General features: G+C 41.1%; 1 protein-coding gene across 2 annotated transcripts in view; it reads left to right on the top strand.

Annotated features, from left to right (window-relative positions):
* acox3 (acyl-CoA oxidase 3, pristanoyl) overlaps nt 1-20,809 on the top strand; it is a 36,748-nt gene that overhangs the window by 3,925 nt on the left and 12,014 nt on the right. For both annotated transcript variants that reach the window (XM_031740925.2, XM_031740926.2), the window contains exons 5-9: nt 272-346; nt 458-547; nt 1,952-2,095; nt 4,733-4,821; nt 15,665-15,761. In XM_031740925.2, coding sequence (XP_031596785.1) covers nt 272-346; nt 458-547; nt 1,952-2,095; nt 4,733-4,821; nt 15,665-15,761 — 495 coding nt within the window. The remainder of the gene's footprint in view (nt 1-271; nt 347-457; nt 548-1,951; nt 2,096-4,732; nt 4,822-15,664; nt 15,762-20,809) is intronic.

The following is a 20,809-nucleotide window of genomic DNA, read 5'->3' as shown; positions in this document are numbered from 1 at the left end:
AGAACGTGTGGTTTGTTTGTTTTTTGTTTGTTTTTTAATTTCCACAAACATTAGGAAGTTTCTAGCTTTTGGATTGAGCCACTATTATTATTCTCCAGGATACATTTAGCAAAACATTACTAAAAGGGTATTCTGCATAAAGATCTTTAAAAGTTTTTAAAATTGGGGAAAAGCTTTCATTTGTTTAATATCTTCACATAGTTGTTCTTATTTGTTTTTCTCTTTTATCGTCTCAGTCAGTGAGTTAGATTTAAAACCTTTTATGTTTCAGATGTTTGGAGCAACTGTTGCCAACTCAGGGTCAAGCAGACATAAGAAATATGTTGAAAACACTGAAGACATGAGGGTAAGACAGCGAATCCTGATTAAGAGGAGAAAGGAGTCGATAGCTTACTATCTACTATTGTGTTCATAAAACTTTGTATAGATTTAGATAGAGTTACATATGTGCTTATAGATCTTTGGATGCTTTGCATTGACTGAGTTGAGCCATGGCAGTAACACCAGAGCCATGAGGACCACGGCCAAGTATGACCCCTCTACTCAGGTCAGTACACTCTTAAAACAAACACACACACACACACACACACACACACACACACACACACACACACACACACACACACACACACACACACACACACACACACACACACCACCTTGCAGGCAGCCTTTATCTGGATGGTTTTGGATGTCATTCCTGGGAACTGCTGGAGCCAACTTCCCATTTTTGGGGTTACTGCACCAAATGCTCAGAGCACCACAGGAACCACTTCCTGGGGATTTTTTGATATCAGCCACTTTTTCTGTCTGCCAGTTGTACATGCCATGCAGGGGCCTCTTCTTTCATGATGGTTCCACTTCTTACTCTTCATCTTTCTTGGGTTTCTGCTGCCTGAGGAATTCACTAAACACATAATCGGATGTGGCCATCTTCCTAATGTACTCATGGATCTTTGTAGTTTCATCTTGAAAAGTGTTTTTTACACACACTAGTCCATGGCAACCTTACTTTGCCTTAGCGTGTAGTCTCAGGGTGCTTTGGGGTGAAACCCTTCATGCATGCTAAAGTCGGGCTTGTCCTCCTTTGACTAGCTGATTATTCCCTGTTTTTGTTACCATCCGGCTACACTTCTCATGTTCGAATGACATTCCAGTGTCATTGCTGTAGATCCTAGTGGCATGGATCAGTTAATCAATGTCTCGTTCACTCTTGGAGTACAGTCATCCATGTAGAGGAGGTGGCTGACAATTACTCCATGCCGTAGTCGGTATCCATAGCCAGATTTGATGACTTCACCGAGGGGGTTCAGGCTTACGAAGAACAGTGGGGAGAGAGCATCTCCTTGGTAGATCGTGCACAAGTGGCATACGCTATTAGCTTGAAGTTGGCCTCTAGTGTTGTTCTTCACATCCCCAGTGAAGGCTCTGAGGGTCCCCTTGTACAGTTCTAAGAATTCCAGGATCCATGTGTGGGGCATTGAGTCATTGAGGCTTTCTTGTAGTCAATACAGGCGGTGCACAGGTCGCTCAGTCTGGTCTTACAGTCTCGGGCTACTGCTCTGTCTACCAGTAGCTGCTGTTTCACCTTTAGTTAGCCCTTCTGAGCATGTCTTTTCCAATAGCAGCTGGTTCATTTGTGCTGCCAGGTGCTCATGGAGTGCAGTTTGCTTCTTCAGCCAGTGGGTTTGGATCATCAGGGCCTGGTGTTATCCAGCTGTTCATGCTGAAGACTCTTTCTTGGATGTTTGCCACTGTGATGGTTACTGGATCCTGTTCAGGAGGTTGCTATAGTCTGCTCTTATGGTCAATAATAAAATCAAATAATATTTTAATTTAAAATTATGAGGGCATTTGAGAGAGAACCCCTTAGGTCATACAGTGTAAGTCTCTAATAGCTGACTCTTCATTTGACTAATTGAAGGATCTGATTTCTGTTTCTCTTCTGTAGGAGTTTGTGATCAACTCTCCAGACTTTGAGGCTGCAAAGTTCTGGGTGGGGAACCTGGGAAAAACTGCTACCCATGCTGTGGTGTATGCTCAGCTCTACACACCTGATCAGGTGTGCCACGGACTGCACTCTTTTGTTGTCCCGGTGAGTTCTGAATTTGAATATCTTTAAAGAAATGTCTGCTTACATCACAAGGTACAAGGCAACTATTAGGAAGTCCAAGAGCATTTGTGTTGTCAAGTAGCTTTTGAAATAAGACCATCAACTCCGACAGTGTTTAGAGCCATAGGGGACCTCACAGCTAAGTTTCTAGTAACTGATAGGGATGTGAAGCTCAATACTGCTGTTCTGACACTGTGTCGAGCTTCTGAAGTGCTCATGTTTCCAAACAGTGCCTTGAAGTGTGGTTCAAATCATCCAGGTCACGTGACTCAGAGGGAACTAGATTTCGGGGGGGTTCAGCAGAGGATGATTTAACTGATGGACGTGCATGAAATGGACTGTTACACTTGATCAGAATTAGACCCTGTAAATAAATGTTTCTTTTTATAAAGAAGGAAACAAATTACATTTTTTCATTTAAATATAATTTTAAATTAATTTAAAATAAAACTTAACACATGCCAGCTAATAGCTTTACTTGACAGTGTGTAGAGGAAACCTGATGACATGAACTCCTAGAAAGTTTTGAGGGCTGTGAGCAAGCTAACAAAAACAAAGACTGAGTCCTAAAACGGCTGGAAACCTGTGGTTAAACTTAATATTATCATTTGTGTTTTATTTTATTGAGTTATTGTGAGCAACACAAATGTTAACAGAGGGAGCATTTTGCTGAAGCACACTGTTCATTACTGGTGATGGGAATTGATAAGAATGTAGCGATTCTGATTCCATTATCAATATCACTTATCAGTTCGATACCTTATCTGTTCTTATCGATTCTCACTGGGTTCTTGTTCACTTTGTTTTGAGAGGCACCGCTGTCGCTAAGCAGCAGGAAAGAAATGACAGTCATGCAGATTAATTCCATGCTGTGGGTCAGATGTGTGTCCACGGTTGTTGAGGTGTTTCCCCTCTTTGTTGTGATTAGAGTTGTTAATTAAAAAAGCCATTGTTACACATTTCACAGAACACTTTACTTAAAAGTAATGCAGTATGTTACTTAATTACTCCTGGGAAAAAGTTATTTATTATACTACTTGTTACATTAGTTGCAAGTTGCTCTGTAAAAACGCTAACAATAAAATAAAAAAACCCAAAACAGTATAAACCTGAGGCTACAACTCCACACACCAGCACAAATTCCTCAGGAGGACTTCCATCTCTAAGGTCTTTGTCTTAGTAGAATTCAAAGCTGACTGCAAAAAGAAAGATGGCTGCTGGGCTCGGCATTCATTCAGCTTTCACTCTGTGTTCTTAGCTAGCTTTGCGTTAGCATGCTCTATTGGCAGATGCTTGCAAAGAATCAAAGTTGTGTTAGGAACATAATGCGGTTGTTTCTGTCCTGCATGCAGTTTCCTACTTTACTGTTTATCTCATCCTTTTGTGCAATAAAAGTAAATGTCCATATCCACGCTGTAGACTGTGTCGCTATTTTCCTCCTCTGACCCGCGGACTGAAATCAGCTGATTGTAGTTCGATTGCAAGAACCGACAAGTGGGATCGATAGGCAGACTAACAATTCCAAGAAATCGGACTACTGGGAACCGGTTTTCTCAATTCCCATCCCTGTTCATTACAGTTGCAACAGGCTCAATATTTTCTTGCCTTGTTTGTGCGGGGATGTCTCCAAAATGTGTGGTGGTCACCATTATTGACAGTCTGGTGTAATAAGTAGCTTTATTAGGAATTGTGCTGGACTTGTCTGTGTTACGGTGTCACAGAATAAGATTGTCAAGGGGTTGCAATAACCAAATTGGCCAGCAGGTGTCACTGTGGAGATGGGATTCAGATTGTTTTGAAACCTCAGTACACTTCCAGCACAAATGTGTTTCACGAAGCCTCGCTCTGCCCATCACTAGTACCTGATCATTTTTCCCTCAAGTAACTTTTTTTCAGCACCACAGCAGATATCTGCCTCCATCTCGCCCCGTCCCTATCATCCTCTTGTTACACCAGCCCTCTACATGTTTTCCTTTACTGGAGGACATGTAAATCTTTTCTGTGGTTCCTCTTTTCCTATTGCTTGCATGTCTGTCTAATTTTGTCTCCAAAATGCTTGACCTGTGCTGTCCCTCAAATTTGTATCATTTCTAATTTGGTCCATTCTGTTCACTCTCAATAAAGAAACCTTATTATCTTCCACTCTGCCACCTCCAGCTTGTCATCCTGTCAGCAGGTCTCACTTCCATCGTATAAACCTTTCCTTTTCACTCTTGCTGCTATTCTTCTGTCACAAATCCTCTGTGACACTCATGTCAACCTACCCTACCCTGCCTGGACTCTCTGCTATCGCTCACTTGTGCACTGTGCATAACCTACAACGTGGGCTGCACGGCCATTACAAAAAGGAAGATGCATACAAAAGATATTTATTTTAAATAAAAGAAAAATGGTGTGTTATTTTCATTTTCATTATTTCTTAAAAATGATAACTGTCTGAAAAGACTTGAGAACACCATGATTTCTAAAAGCGTTAGAAATCATGTATAATCAGCAGAGTTGGTCAAATAAAAAAGTCATACTGTAGTTATCTTATACTCTGTGTTATTTTCAGATGTTTGTGTAGATTTGTGTTTTATTTGACACACAGCCAGTTAAGCTGTAATCACTCTGCTCCAGGTGAGAGATCCCAAGACCCTGCTGGCTTTGCCTGGTGTGCTGGTTGGAGACATGGGGAAGAAGCTGGGTCAGAATGGACTGGATAATGGGTAGGTGACTGCAAATGCTGCATTTGTAAAATAAGATGGAAAACACGAGCAAATAAAGACATGATGCCCTTGATGTTGTGGAAATATGTTCTCACTGGCTATTCCAGTCAACAGGTAGAGTGAAATTGACTCAGAGACATAAATGTTGGTCTGCTGGACACACAGTGTTTCAGATTACTGAAAGGGCAGTGACAGGAAAACTGTACAATACAGATGGAACATTACAGTTATCGTCATGAATCTTTTTAACCACACATTTGACATTTAGACTGTATGACTGTGTCTTAGGGGTGGGCGGTATAAACGATATACGGTAGAAACTATATGAATTTGGCCAAGAGATTTTGACTATACTGCTCTACCGTGATAGTGCATGTTGATGATGTCATCAAGCTGCGCCTGTTTTGATGTTTTGAAGCAACATCCTCTGCAAATTATGCCGGGCGACAGTAATCGCGAAGAGACGAAGCACGTTTTGGAATATGAGGAAAGCCAAAAACTGCACTTCCTCCACTTCCGTACCATTGATTCATTAGTGTTGAATCCTCTCGCAGATGTTCTATTCCCATGTTGTTGCAGTATATTAATGACTAACCTTGCATTGTGGGTGAAGCGTGTCCTGCAGGTTTTAGATGTGTCCTTGATCCAACACAGCTGATTTAAATGGCTAAATGACCTCCTCAAGATTTCTTGAAGTTGTCCAGAGGTAATGGTAATGAACTAATCATTTGATTCAGGTGTGTCGACCCAGGGTCAGATCTAAAACCTGGAGGACACCGGCTCTCGAGGCCTGGAGTTTGACACCTCTGGTTTACAGCATCCTGCCATGAGATTGCATTTGTCCCTAACCATCGGGAACCCTCACGTTAACTTTTATCGAGTGGATACTTTTTAGTATCTCTTGCTCTTGGCGAAGGCGGTCGCACTTTTTTTCCTCCTCCTCTCCTCTCCCTTAGCTTCCCTGCTTAGCTTCTTGTGTCCTTGTCTAGTCTCGTGTTTTTTTTTTTGTTTTTTTTTTGTATTACTTTTCCCTGGAACACTCTCTCACAGTCTGTTCTCTAAAACCTAAAAGAGGAATTATGGATTTGATCAACTGGTCCCTGAATGCAATTGACACCCCTTCCTCAACGAGAAGTCTGGGCTCGGGTGAGCCTGACTGCTGAAGATATCTACCTATTCTGAACCATGATAACAGGGTTCTTGCTGATCGGAGCTGGCTTGGCCCTGGCTTATCAAAGAATTAAGGAAGCGGAACCGGCTGTTCAAACCCCCACAAGGCTGCCCGCTGGGATTGAAACGATGGGACGAGGCGTGAGTTTCTCAAAATGGGCTCATTGAGTGCAGCACGGATAAGATCTTGGAGAACCGCACGGCTGCCGTGAATACTCAGAACAAGACCTCTGAGTGCAAACTGGATTACATCTGGAGGGGCTCGCTGGGAATAAGACCTCTGAGCGCAAATTGGATCACATCTTGGAGCAGCTCACTGCGGTCGTGAGTTCTCAGAATCAGCTCTTTGAGCACAAGAATGACAACATCATGGAGCGTAAGTTTGATAACATCATGGCGAAGCTCGCGGCTCTCCAACGGGAGATTGAGAGACCAGTGTCGGACTGTTAGAACAGCTTTGAAATTCATATGAGTTGTTCACAGTAAAGTTAAAACCATCATCACTTCATGCGGATACCCCTTCGGCGCCAGCTGCGGTCTCAAGTCTGGAGCTGAACAACAACACCCTGATAATGGACTGTAGACTGTTCTTCCCATTCTACACAAGGCCACCTGGGTTGGCTGGAAGACTGTTTACTTAGCCTGGCAGGGTGAAGGACACTGTCTCAGCTGAACTCTGGACACACACACACACACACACACGCACACAGACATATATATATACACATGCAGATATACACTCATCCCCCCTCCCCCTCCAAACGCCTTCAACGCTTATTCCCCTCCGATGCTGACGGTGGATCAAGGAGACCAGCGCTTATGCTGCAGGCCCGGATGTACTGTCTACATTGGCTGTCTCTCACCCTTTACCCATCCTTGTTGCTTGTCATGTGTTTCTTTGGTGTATTAGAGTTTTTTTCATGTGCTATGTGCAGAGGTGTTTTTTTTCTGTTCTCAAACTGATCTCCCTGTTGGAGCTCAGTCTGGGGGGAGTTATTTTTTTTTCTCCTTATCTTTCCTCATGTTGTGCTTTTCCATGTTATACCCCTCTGACCTGTCTTCCCCATGTGATGTTTGTGTAATGTATGTATGGTCAGAAGGGTAAGACGGCGCTGGCACTGCTGGCAGCCTTAACCCAATTTCCCTCGGGATGAATAAAGTATGATCAATCAATCAATCAAAAAAGTTCATCCTCCAGCTTCACTGTGTTTATGCTATGCTAACATAGCTGTGTAGCTAGCGATCACGTAGCACATCATTATATACCAGGTAGCCCAACTTCAATAACCCTACAAACGTCACTGCTGTTTAGTTTTCTGTCTTCATTTATGTTGGAAGTGATAGCAGAGCTGTACGTTTGAATTTAGTCAGAAATCCCTCAGTCAGAACATGCTGCTGCTATTATTATTATTATTATTGTTATTATTATTATTATTATTATTGTTATTATTATTATTATTGTTAAAGATGAAAGAATTTAGACAGTTTTTAACTCTCAGTGATGCTGCAGTGTTTGTTTGACTTTGGGACCTGAAGACGACGGAGTTTAGGACCCAGATTACTCCGCGAGGCTCCTGACTACAGTAGCCGTAGTGCTCAAACAATCCATCAAGCGGTGCGGCTTCGTTGCGTACCAAAGTCGTACTAAAACATTTTTGACAGATTTTTGAGCGCAGTGTACCACATACAATCGATTCGAGTCAGTAAGCACAACCAGAATTCATAATGGGGCGCACCAGATTATAAGGTGCACTGTTGATTTTTGAGAAAATTAAAGGATGTGCGCCATATAGTGTGGAAAATATGGTATACAGAAGAAAAGAATATATCGCGATATATATCATTACCGCACATGCTTCAAATTACACCGCGATATGGATTTTAGGCCATATCGCTCAGACCTACTTTGTCTGTGTTCTTAGTCTTGATCTGGTTTGAGTTTTATGAATTTTCTATTGTATTCTTCTTCTAACTCTTTAGTTAAGAAATAGTTTTAGTTACAGATAACCGGTAAATAGTGCAGTAAATGGTAAATGGACTGGTTCACACACATTCATACTCCAATGAATCCATTGGAGAACAACTTGTCCAAGGATACTTTAGCATGCAGACTGGGACTGCAGCTATCGATTGTTTTAGTGATCAAATAATCTGTTGACATAGGGTAATCAGATAAGAAATATTGTTGTCTTATTAATGAGCAATTATAAGTATTTAAAAGACACAGGTCTTTCAGAATGAATTGTTCATTGGTTGTCATTTTAGAAATTGCATTGTTTTAAAGTTTAACTGCAAATAACATCCATCAAAAAACAAACAAACAGCTAAACCCTTTAAATGTATTTACGTGCCATATAAACACAAGCATACATTTAAAAAAGTAATGAACCGTGTCCTCTTTAGTCTTAGGTCGTTTAACATCAACATCTCCATTTCTTACCTTTTTATTAAACAGTTATGTACATGTGGGGTTTTTTGAGTTTTCCATAGAAATAACAAAAATACAATATGAAATTAAATCAGTACAGTTATATTTGTTCATCATCGCTCATCTCTTTACATTTCAACAACAACAAAACATTTCCCCACATCTTTGTAAAAGCAGTGTATTTACCCTCAATCATAACAGTGGGTTTCTCTAGAACTAAGGACTTGGACACCATAGGCAGCCAGGCTTTCAAATGCGTTCTGGTAATAGGTTTCCATGATTTAGAGTACTCAGACTGTGCTTATTGAATGCAACATGGAAAAGATCTTGGAGAAGCTCACGGCTCTTCAACAGGAATTTGACAGACCTGGTGACCAGTGATCGACATTTAGATCAGCTGTAAAATTTGATGCAGTTGTTCGCATTAAACCAAACAAACATCATTTCTTTCATCTGGCTACCCACGTCGCTGCTGGATGGCCCCCAAGGCCGAGGCTGGCTGAAAACAACCAAGTTTTCTCTTTGATAACGGGGCTGTGTTTTGACTCTCTGCTGCACCCTTCAGGCCCACCTGGGTCGGCTGTAGGACTGTTTACTTTTGGTCAGCCGGGTGGAAGGACACTCTCTCAGTTAAACACAGGATACACACATCCCACTCACCCCCCTTCCCCCCCATCCCCCCCATCCCAAACGCCTCCTGGATGCTGCTGTCTGCACCGGCGAACTGATCTACCAGGAGCTCAGTCTGAGTAGAGTTCTCCTTCTCTTTCCTCCACTCCCCTATTGTGTTGTACATTTCATCGTTTTTTTTTGTGTTTTTTTTCAATAAAATAATAATTTCAGTCACAGCAGCATGTTAATAGCAAAACTTTGAATATACAGTACTTTGCTGTTCAATATTTACAATACCAAAAAGATAACAGAAAGAGAAGAAAAACAAACAAACAAAAGAAACTACAGCAGCAACAACAACAATCACAAATATAAAAATAAAATGTATAAAGGATATTCAGTGTACAGTTAACTATGATAGTGATATAGAGATATGGTACCAGATAGAGCTGGACTATAAAACGATAACGATATGTATTGCGGTCAAAGGAGTCATCCAGGTCATCGTAGTCAAAGGAGTTTGCAAAGAAAAGCGTCTGGACTTCTTTGAGTTGCTTGAAGACGTTTCACCTCTCATCCGAGAAGCTTCTTCAGTTCTAAGGTCAAATGGCCGAGAGTCCCAGATTTAAACCCAGTGGGAGTAACCCCCCAAGGAGGGACAAAGGACCCCCTGGTGATCCTCTAATCACATGCGCCAAGGTGTGAAAGTGGGTGTGGGACCTAATCAGCCAGGGTTTCGGGTGAGCTCATTGTGAAACCTGGCCCCACCCTATCATGTGATTTCCTGAGGTCAGATGGCCCAGGATGTGAGTGGGCGTTAAGGCGTCTGGGGAGGGAACTCAAAACTGGATTATAGATGGCAGACAGTTGGTGTCGTAAACCACCGCCTCTGTTCAAAGATGGTCGCTCACAGTGGACATAGATGGCCTCTTTCACTCCTCTTTCAAACCATCTGTCCTCTCTGTCCAAAATGTGAACATTGGCATCCTCGAAAGAGTGACCTTTATCCTTAAGATGCAGGTGGACTGCTGAGTCTTGTCCCGTGGAGGTGGCTCTTCTATGTTGTGCCATGCGCTTGTGAAGTGGCTGTTTGGTCTCTCCAATGTAGAGGTCCGGGCATTCCTCACTGCACTGTACAGCATACACCACGTTGTTCAGTCTGTGTTTTGGAGTTTTGTCTTTCGGGTGAACCAGTTTGTGTCTGAGTGTGTTGCTGGGTCTGAAGTACACTGGGATGTCGTGCTTGGAGAAAACTCTCCTGAGTTTCTCTGATACACCGGCTACATAGGGGATGACAACGTTGTTGCGTCTGTCTTTCTTATCCTCCCTCGCTGGTGTCCGATCTTCTTTTCTGTGCCTTTTTGCTGACTTTATGAACGCCCAGTTAGGATAACCACATGTTTTCAGTGCTTCCTTTACATGTGTGTGTTCCTTCTTTTTCCCTTCAGGCTTAGAGGGAACAAGTTCTGCCCGGTGGTGTAGGGTCCTAATTACTCCAAGTTTGTGTTCTGTCACTGTTAAAACTGTTTGAAAAGCTAAGCTATACAACAAGGAGAGATTGAGAATTTCCTTTTAGTTCTCAGTTTATTTGATATTGACAAAAGTTAGTCAATTTTGTCTGTTCTTCTGTAAAACAAACTAAGATTTGTTTTTAGAATTAATATTTTGTTTCTAAGTGGAATTGACAATTTAGTCTGTTTTGTTTGTTCTATTTTGAAACTTAAAAGCTTTAGCGGCTGCCTTTTGTGTAGTTTGCAATATTTGCCTTTATTTATCTGAAACTGAAGTCTCATGTTCCTTAAGTACATCTGCCCTGTTGAACTTATTATGGGAAATAAATATTTTAATTAAAACAAGCTGCTGATTATTTCACATTTTACTTGTGAGCAACGGCGCATTTAAATCTTACAAATATAGTTATTTGGCGTGTACATTAGAAATGGCTACCATGCCTTAAGAAATTTGGTGGTTGAATCTGCCAGTGTATATCTCATCTTTTCCAAATGCAAAAACCTCATGAGCTCTGGAAGCCACTGTGCATGTGTGGGAGGAGCTTCCTGCTTCCATCTTAAAAGTATAAGGCGGCTTCCAATTCAATTCAAAATTGATTTGTATCCTCCTAGGACCTGGCGTCCACATATGTGGACATCACATTTTGGGTTGTCTAGACCAAAATACTACATTTTGCTCTACAAGGGCCTGATATCCACTTACGAGAACATTATACTGCCACTGTTCTATCAAAATTTAAAGCGAATGTCCTCAAATGTGGATCTCATTTTTCTCAGAAACAAAAATCTGGTAAAAAAATAAATAAATCCCACAATTCTTTGCTTTTACATTCATCAGGTCCCAATCAGCCCAAATAGCAAAGAGAAATTAAAACTTCATGCCATGAAAGAGTTCGGGTCTTAGGAGGGTATAGCACATTTAAAAACAGAGTTGACCGAAGTGCTTCACAATCGGTTAAAAACAAGAGAAAACAATAGAGAAACAAATATAGATAAATTAGAAACAAATACAGATAGATAAGAAGACAGTTAATTAACAATAAAAACATAAAACAGGCCTGATGGTACTCATACTGAACTCGAATTAAAAGCCAAAGTAAAAAAGTGAGTTTTAAGACGCGATTTAAAAGCTTGAATAGACTCTGTAGTACGAAACCTGTTAAAAGACGTGCAGCGGCATTTTGGATTAACTGCAAGCAATGAAGAGATGAGTGTTGAAGACCCAAATAGAGAAAATTGCAGTAGTCCAGTCTAGAGGTGATGAAGGCATGAATAAGTGTTTCTAGGTCTCTTGGAGAAAGATAAGGCTTAGCTTTGGCAATTTCATGTAACTGATAAAAACAGTGGACACTTGCTTCTCTAATTTAAAGGAGCTATCTAAAAACACTCCGAGATTCCTTACAGCGTGAGAAAGATGAGAAGCAAGAGGACCGAGGGTATCAGTTAACTTGTTCAAAGGGGCATGAGTTCCAAAAACCATATCATGGTTGCAATGAGTGAAGCAAAGGCAATAGAACTGAATAGTACTTTGGCAGAGTGATGTTTTGAGGTATCACCCCAAAGATTGCCATTAGAGCAGAAGGATCTATATTATTATATATTATATTTCTCTGAAAAAGTATTAAATATAGACACCCAATAGTTAAGAAGATTAGCCGTTAAGAGCTCTGACTTTTTGTTACCCTGGCTACAGTACTGAAGAGAAACAGAGGATTGTTCTTATTTTCTATAACCAGTGATGAACAGTAAGATGTTCGAGCCTTACACAGGGCTTTTTTTATAGAGCAACAACCTGGCCAATTTCCAATTCAGTTACCCTGGCTTCAAGAAGTCTAAACAGGCTATAGGAGGCTGAGGCGTAACTAAACATCTGGAGCACTGAGCAGGAAAGTGCAGGAGGGACAGGTGAAGATGCCATGCTGCTAGTGAGTTGGCTAAAAGCTAAGCTAAGCTGGTGAATCCCTATAGACACCATGAATGAATACTGTGAAAAAGCAGGTGATCGAACAGGATAAAACACATGAAGATTAGACTTGAAATAAGATGTTATATATGAGTTATTAATTAAACTGGCTACATAGATAAGGTTCACAAAAATACCACTATGTGTTGTAAAAGGAACAGTAAGTGATACTCTACTGCAGAGAGCCAATATCAAGTGAGAACGCCTCCCAGGAAGGGAAAGATCAGAAAGCTCTGAGGGCAAAAGTCAAGGTCAAGGTCAAGTTTATTTATATAGCACATTTCAAACAGCCGATGCTGCACAAAGTGCTTAACAGTATAAAAATGGCATTAAAAAGCAACAATGTAATACAGTAATAACAATATAAAACAATAATAGGACAATAAAAGAATTAAAACAATAACTAAAACTATTTAAAATAAGACCAAAATGCTTGGGTCATAGTGTGTTAAAAGCCAGGGCATAAAAATGTGTCTTTAGTAATGATTTAAATTGCTCAAGTGTTTGTGCAGATCTAATATTTAGGGGGAGACTATTCCAAAATCTGGGACCTGTCACAGAGAAGGCTCAATCACCACGAGATTGGAGACAAGTCTGTGGACAGCATTAATTTTGAGCTAGACCTCATGGTTTTTCCTGGCGCATAAGCAGAGAGGAGCTCAGACAGGTAAAGAGGGGCTCCGCCATTAAGTGACTTTCCCCTTGTGGGACTAATAAAGGTATATCTTATCTTATCTTAAACAAAAAGTAAAAGTTTAAATTGGATCCTGTAGGAGACAGGAAGCCAGTGTAAAGAAGCTAAAACTGGGGTTATATGCTTTCTCCGTTTGGTACCAGTTAGCAGGCGAGCAGCTGCATTTTGAACCATCTGAAGACGATGGATGGAGGCCTGATCTAGACCATAATACAATGAATTGCAGTAGTCCAATCTGCAAGTAAGAAAAAAGTGAATAACATGCTCAAAGATGTTAGCCGGGAGGTATGGCTTTACCTTGGCTAGCTGTCTTAACTGAAAGAAGCAGGACTGAACTACTGCACTCACCTGCTTATTCAATTTAAAAGAACCATCAATGTAGTCACCAAGGTTTTTTACATGTGTTTTACAATAGGAGGAAAGGGGGCCCAGAGTGCTAACGATATGATTAAAGTTGCCAAAAATGACAATCTCAGTTTTATTTTCATTTGGCTAATCACACTAATCACTTTAAGTCATCAGGAACTGATAGACATTGGCCTCAATCTGAACCCAGACTTAACTTCGGATTGGATCCACAGTATCCCACCCGGGATTAGAAGACCATCGGGCACTCCATGGGTTGTTGTCCTTAAAGTCTTTTCAGGGTTTTCCACTAGGTCATGGTACCTGATACCTGGTACTTTTATAAGTAACTGTTTGCCCAGGTAGGACTGGATTGTGATGAAAAACCAGTCAATCCGAGCCAGGAGTGTAACAAAGACTCCAGTAAGTGAAGGGGTGGTGGGCTCTGTTCTTATGTACTTCAGGACTGGTGGCATAACAGCAGAATTATAGAAGGTCACTGCTCACCGGACTTGGCACTGAATGGAGATGGCCTCTAACTGTAGCCATAGTTACCATTGTTTTCATGCCCCTCCATGCTACTGTTAGCTCAGCACTCAACAACCTCCAACTTATTATCAGTAAACAGCAGAGAGAGCACTCAGAGGGCTTCCATATTGTTGCTGGGGATTTTAATAAGCCATGTTTGAAATCTCTACTTCCAAAATTCCACCAATGGGGGGGCAGGACTCTAGACCGTGTGTACAGTAATATCAAACAGAAACAAAGCGACACCCCTCCCACACATAGGGCAACATGATCACCATCTCTCTGCTCCTCATCCCTGCCATCCCTCAGGAAACAAACCCCTCCAAGTGCCCGGGTCATTAAAACATGACCACCACCAGCTGCTCTCCTCCATTATAAAATTATAAAAATATTTTTTTTATATTTAAAAAAGTATTGAGAATAATCTCATATCGGTAATGATAACAACAGAAGATTCAGTAACATTACAAAAACATCACAAAGTAAGAGAAGAGGGAACCACTGACCCCATGTCCATTTTGGATTTTCTTTCTGAAGAGATGCATTGTGGGACTGCTGGTCAGTTTAAAGGGACACAGTACTTTTTATTGAGCAGGTGATGAGAAACATTTAGTGTGGACACGGTAATTTTCAATAAATTCAAATATTTTCTTTGGTTAAATACCATATATATTAATATAGGCATAAATATAGAGATTTTTACATAGCTTGGCAGAATTGTATCTGTTTCATATGATGAGGATTTTTATGACATTAATGAAAACATAAAAAAATTGATCCAGACTACATATTGGTGATGAGAATTTTTGGTAAATTACTGTGAAATTGTGTTAAAATTATAAAAAAAAAAATCCCATTTATTCCACGAGGTCTCTTTGGTTTTGGAAAATATGACCTAGACTTACTAACCACAGCTTTGTGGGAATCACCCAATTCAGTGCCCTGCGCTATATTTTAAATAATAGAATATAATCCAGTGCTGTCTGGGGGCCTAAAGATCACGGTCATCCAATATTGGATTGTTAATATAGTGTTAACAAAAGAAACTGCTCCAGAATCTTTTGATAAAACTTTGTACTGTAGATGATAATATTCATAATATTCACTATTTTATTTTAACAGTATTCAGAAATTGTTCCACAACTTTTGCAGACTGGTGCGCCTCTGCAAATCTTTACTTTCTGAGAAAATGTACCACCTAATTTTACAGTCTTTTGTTGCCTCCGTCCCAACTTTTTTTTTTAAATGTGTTGGTGCCATAAGACTCAAAATTAGCAATGTTTTTTAATGAAATGGTAACATTTCTTTTTTATTTCTTGAATTTGGATTGATTTTTTTTTAATGATGATGATGACGACAACAACGACAACGACAACAACGACAACAACAACAACGACAACAACAACAACGACAACAACAACAACGACAACAACAACAACGACAACAACAACAACAATCTCTGCCTGACCTGCCTGCACACCAGAAACAAAGAAACATTAGAAATCCACTGAATGGCTCGCTCTTTCATGTGTCTTGTTGTGTCTCTGTAACCAATTCTTTACTGTAACATTTACGTCTTTCTCTCACAACAGGTTTGCGATGTTCCACAATGTGAGAATCCCACGTGAGAACCTGCTGAATAAGACCGGAGATGTGACTCCTGATGGTCGCTACGTGACACCATTTAAGGTCAGTGCAGATTTCCAGTGGCAGCCAAAGAAGGCGCTTCAGACGTTGCGCAAATGTAAAACTCTGCTCTTGTCAACAGCCTGATTTCCTGTGCCTTAGCTTTTTTAGATATAACCTTTAACCATATTCTAGAGAATAATGGGTTTATTTCAGAGATGTTCTGTCTTTCTTTAAAGAACTAACTAATTATTTATAACTGTTATTATTATTGAAATTATTGAAATTATAAGCGGTTAACAACACATATCAACAGTAAATGTAGAGATACAGTCACTTAGCTGGCTGAGAGCGGCAATTCTGACAACCGATGGTTGAAAGCTGCTGGGAGTCCCCTCCCCTCCTTCTCAGTTTTATTTGCCCATTGAATTTACCCATGTAATCAGAATCAGAAGACTTTAATTGCCCCTTGGGGATAAATAACAAACAACCGAGCAGCATACGTTGAAGATAAGGACCAATGTTCCCTCTAATTTTTCATGTGTCTGAGCGAACACACAAACTCCCTGAGCGATCCCTTGGACCACTGTGAGCGACATCAGACGTGTGCACCGTGGTCACACCAGCATCTAATCCATCCAAGTTACATGGTGTATTAAAATAATCAAATTACAACATTTACATTTCTGTTAGACTACTTTTAATTAACTGCTTTAGCCCACTTACAATGAAAATTTAAAAAAAATCTTGTTCATGACCTGTGTAGGATGTTAACACTATTGGAAATAAAAATAACTTGAACTCCAATTTTGAAAACACAACTTTCTTTCTTTTTTAAATAAAGCTCTGACTTGTATTATGAGTCTGTGGTCTGGGAGAGAGTCCTATAACTCTGTCTGCAAAATACAGTATATAATGACCAATGCTGGGCAATTAATTATATAGTTAGTTCTTCAAAAAAGTAACTGAGTTATGCAAACAACAAAGTTTTTTGCAGCTGTTTACCTAAAAATGCAGCCAAGATGTTTTTTAAACAAACATTTCAAACTATTTACAGAACAATCAGCTGTTCTGCATCAAATTTGATGCCACACAAATTATTTGTGCCACTCCAAAAAATAACTTCTGTCCACTATGAGATAAAGGAGAACAACAGCCTGATACCTGCAGGCCTGACAACAGCAGATGTATCACTCCTGTAACACCTGTAACATTCAGCAGCCGCCTCATTGTTCTGACACACACAACAAAACTATTGACTACACTACACACTAACTACACAAGATTTGCACTAAACGTCGCAAATCTCTCACATCTCAGAACAATCCTAAAACTTCCTCCCGTTTCTTAACAACTAAATGCCATGTTTTGATTGGTCGACATGGTGCATTTTTCGACCAATGGGAAAGGTTTTGGTTTTGTCTTTGCTCACAGGCGCAGAGTGCTTTCGAGCGTTTTCCTTATAAAACGCCGTTTTTACCGTTTCTTCCCACAGTAAATACAAATAACGATAGTATTCAGGAAGAAAACAAACATTGCAGATTTTTTTTTTTTTTTTTTTTTTACTTTATTTATAGTTTTCAACAAAACTGTTCAGCATTTCTTACAAAAGTTGTGAACCCCACCCCCCACCCCCATCCAGGTGGCATCCCCACAAATAATAAAAACAAAAAAAAAACAAAACAAAAAAAAAACTCAAACCCATCTGTGTCAATCATTATAGCACCAACATCCGGACCTCTGGCACATGAGAGAAGTGACAAAAAATAAATAAATCCCAACAGTCAAAGTACGGACATTGAGGAGAGTAGGGACGGCAGTCAGAGAAGAGAGCGAGAGCATAAATTACCAACAAATAAAGAACAATAAGTCAGGCAAAAGGCAGACTCTTGATATAAGTTATGAACTGTGACCAGGTTCTGTCATATTTACCCTCCAAGCCGTGCACTGTATGCCTAATTTTTTCCAGAGCTAATCCCAACATCACCTCTCTAATCCAATGGACATAGGAAGGAGGATTCGTCGCCTTCCAGTTCAACAGTATCAGACGGCGGGCATGCAACGAGGCAAAGGCTATTGCATTTTTATGGAGGTGGGAGAGCTTTAGCTCATCACGAGCTACACCGAAGATAGCTATCAGAGGGTCAGGCCGCAGTGTTTTGCCAGATATAGCTGACATTGATTGAAAGATTGACGACCAGAAACCATACAAAGAGGGACATGACCAAAACATGTGCCCCAAAGAAACAGGAGAATAATCACATCTAGGACAGTTTGGTGCAACATTAGGGTATAATTTAGACAGTCTGTCATTAGAGTAATGCAACCTGTGGACAACCTTAAATTGAATCAAGCCATGTCTAATACAGAGAGAAGATGTGTGTATACGCTGTATGGTATTTTTCCAGGCGTCTTCTGGTATAATTTCTCCGACCTCCCCTTCCCATGCTGCCTTAATTTTGTCCCATGTATGAGGGCAGCTATCAAGAATTAATGCATAGATCTTTGAAATTGCTCTTTTAGTGGGTTGACTCACATTAAGAACTAAATACAGTAGGTCTTTAGAGGGTGGAGATGGGTACCCTGAGAGAAATTTAGAGGCAAAACTCCGAGCCTGAAGGTATCTGAAGTAGTGAGACTTAGGTAAATTATGGCCGTCACATAAAGATTTAAATGAAACAAAGCCATCCTCAGTGAAGAGATCTCGAAAGAAAACCAGGCCACTTCTGTGCCAAGCTGCAAATGAATGATCTATTTGAGATGGTGCAAAAAGATGATTAAACATTATTGGCGAGAAGCTACATGCATTTATCAAATTAAAATGTTTCCTGAATTGACCCCAGATCTTAATCGAACTTTGAACCGCATTGCAGATATTTTTATCATAACTCTGGTTTTACGTGGCCGATCAACACAATTTAAAAACTGGTATAAAGTCTACACTTTTCCCGTCAGTTGTTCCGTCTGTCCTGCTCACCTCTCCAATGGTTGTACACGTTGTCATTAATGTGGCTTCACTTCACATCAGCCACGCCGCTTTGCTAGCTAAAACACCGGTGTCAGCACATATTTACTTTAATTTCAATTCAGGTTAGAATTTGTTGTGTGTGCACAAGGCAGATTTCTTCTGCGCAGAGACCGTGCCAACAGTGCGCAATTGCGCACGTGTGCAGCTTAGAGGGAACATTGATAAGGACAATAAGAACAGGCAATAGGAGTGAAATAATAAATACACAGACTATACAGTATATACAGTTTTAAAATTACACAGTTTTAAAATTAAAGTGACTGAAGGTGAATAAATAACTGTAAGTGACTAAAAGTGAATAAAGTGTCAGTAGTGTAAGAAGAGTGTAGTTTAAGTTTATGGGTGTGGGAAATGTTCTTATCGGCCGGAGTTAAAAAGCAGAGTGGCTTTGGGGACAAAGGTGGCGCTCCTCCTCTCAGTCCTGCAGGAAATGCAGCGGAGGCATCGCCCAGAGTGGAGCCATTGAAATGCGGGGTGAAGAATGTGAGAGGGGTCATTGATGATTTTGGCTGCCTGTCTGAGGGCCTGTTGGCTGAAAACCTGTGCCAGAGTTCTGACAGGCAGGCCAATGATTTTAGAGCACACTGATGCAGTGTGCTGCAGTCTGTTCCTGTATGAAGGCTGAGGGAGTGGAACCAGCAGGTGATGGAGAAGGTCATGATGCTTTCCAGGAAGGCATAGTAGAAAGTCATCATGATGGGTGTGCTGACTCCAAAGGAGTTGAGTTTCCTAAGGAGGAATAGCCGTTGGTGGCACCTCCTGAGAATCTCCTCTGTGTTGGCAGAGAATTTCAGGAGGTTGTCAAAGATGGTTCCCAGGTATTTGTACTCCTCAACTACCTCCACTGACTTCCCATGGATGGTGGTGGTGACTGAAGCAGCCAGATCCCTCTGCCTACTGGAGAAGGTCACCACCATCTCTTTGGTTTTGCTCATGTTCACCACTCTACAAACTCCTGAAGAGCAGGCCTGTGGTGTTGTGAGGGGCCTGACAGCAGTGACAGGAGAACTGTGTCGTCAGCATATTTAACCAGGTGACAGTTGGGCTGTGTGGATCTGCAGTCATCGGTGTAGAGGATGAAGAGCAGGGCATCAGGTGTTATTAAAGGGCAAGATCAGAGAGGCTAAGAACAATTACAGAAGAAAGATGGAGTGGAGTGGAGCATGGGAGAGGTGTGGAGTGGCATGTCTGCTGGACCAGACGGGGTGAGTCCCCACGTCCTCAAGGCCTGTGCCCCCCCAGCTTTGTGGAGTCTTTCATAAACTGTTCACAATGAGTCTGAGTCTGCAAAGGGTCCTAGTGCTGTGGAAGACATCATGCTTCCATCCTGTACCGAAGACGCCAAGTCCCAGAGACCCCCAGGATTACAGACCTGTGGCACTGACTTCTTACGTCATGAAGACCCTGGAAAGACTCATCCTGGACCATCTCCAACCTATTGTCAGGCCCCTTAACTGATGCTCTGGCTGGTGCAGCAAATTTTGAAAGCAGAACTGAGACGGAGAACCGTAAGCTGCTGCAACTGTGCGCCGCCATCTTGGTATATAGCAGAGCTTGTACAGTGGCTTGCAAAAGTATTCTTCTGACTAGCCAGTCTGTGGCATGCAGTCTGGTGATGTCACATTTTCGGATAGCTTGGAGCTCCAGCTGCGTAAGGACTAACAACCTTCTACCAGGCACTACCACCTAATGGAAAACCCTAAAAACTGAGATGAGCTGTGCCGAACCAACCCAAGTATGTAGTAGTGGAAAAGGGCTAAACCATCACCACCTCTGTGGACAGTGTTACTGTAGATAAACACATTCAAGATATCTGCATCCTCCTCAGAATACAGGACACTGCTTCAGGGCATGGGCCACTGCTCGCTATACAGCATGGCTCCAGGTGACTGTGGCAAACCCTCAGACAAGTCATGAATTAGAAAACTGGCAGCTCCTCTCACCAAAACACAAATATTTCACTGGCAGAAGAACTAAATCACCTCGTCGACAGGTTTAAAGAAACAAACCCTACCTGGGATACAGTGATTTGTGTGATTTCAGTCCATGAAATCACACACTGTACAAAAGCATGGGTGCTCAG

The sequence above is a fragment of the Oreochromis aureus genome, linkage group 3 (genome assembly GCF_013358895.1).
Source record: "Oreochromis aureus strain Israel breed Guangdong linkage group 3, ZZ_aureus, whole genome shotgun sequence".
NCBI lineage: Eukaryota > Metazoa > Chordata > Actinopteri > Cichliformes > Cichlidae > Oreochromis > Oreochromis aureus.
This window is presented reverse-complemented; position numbering and strand designations above follow the sequence as displayed.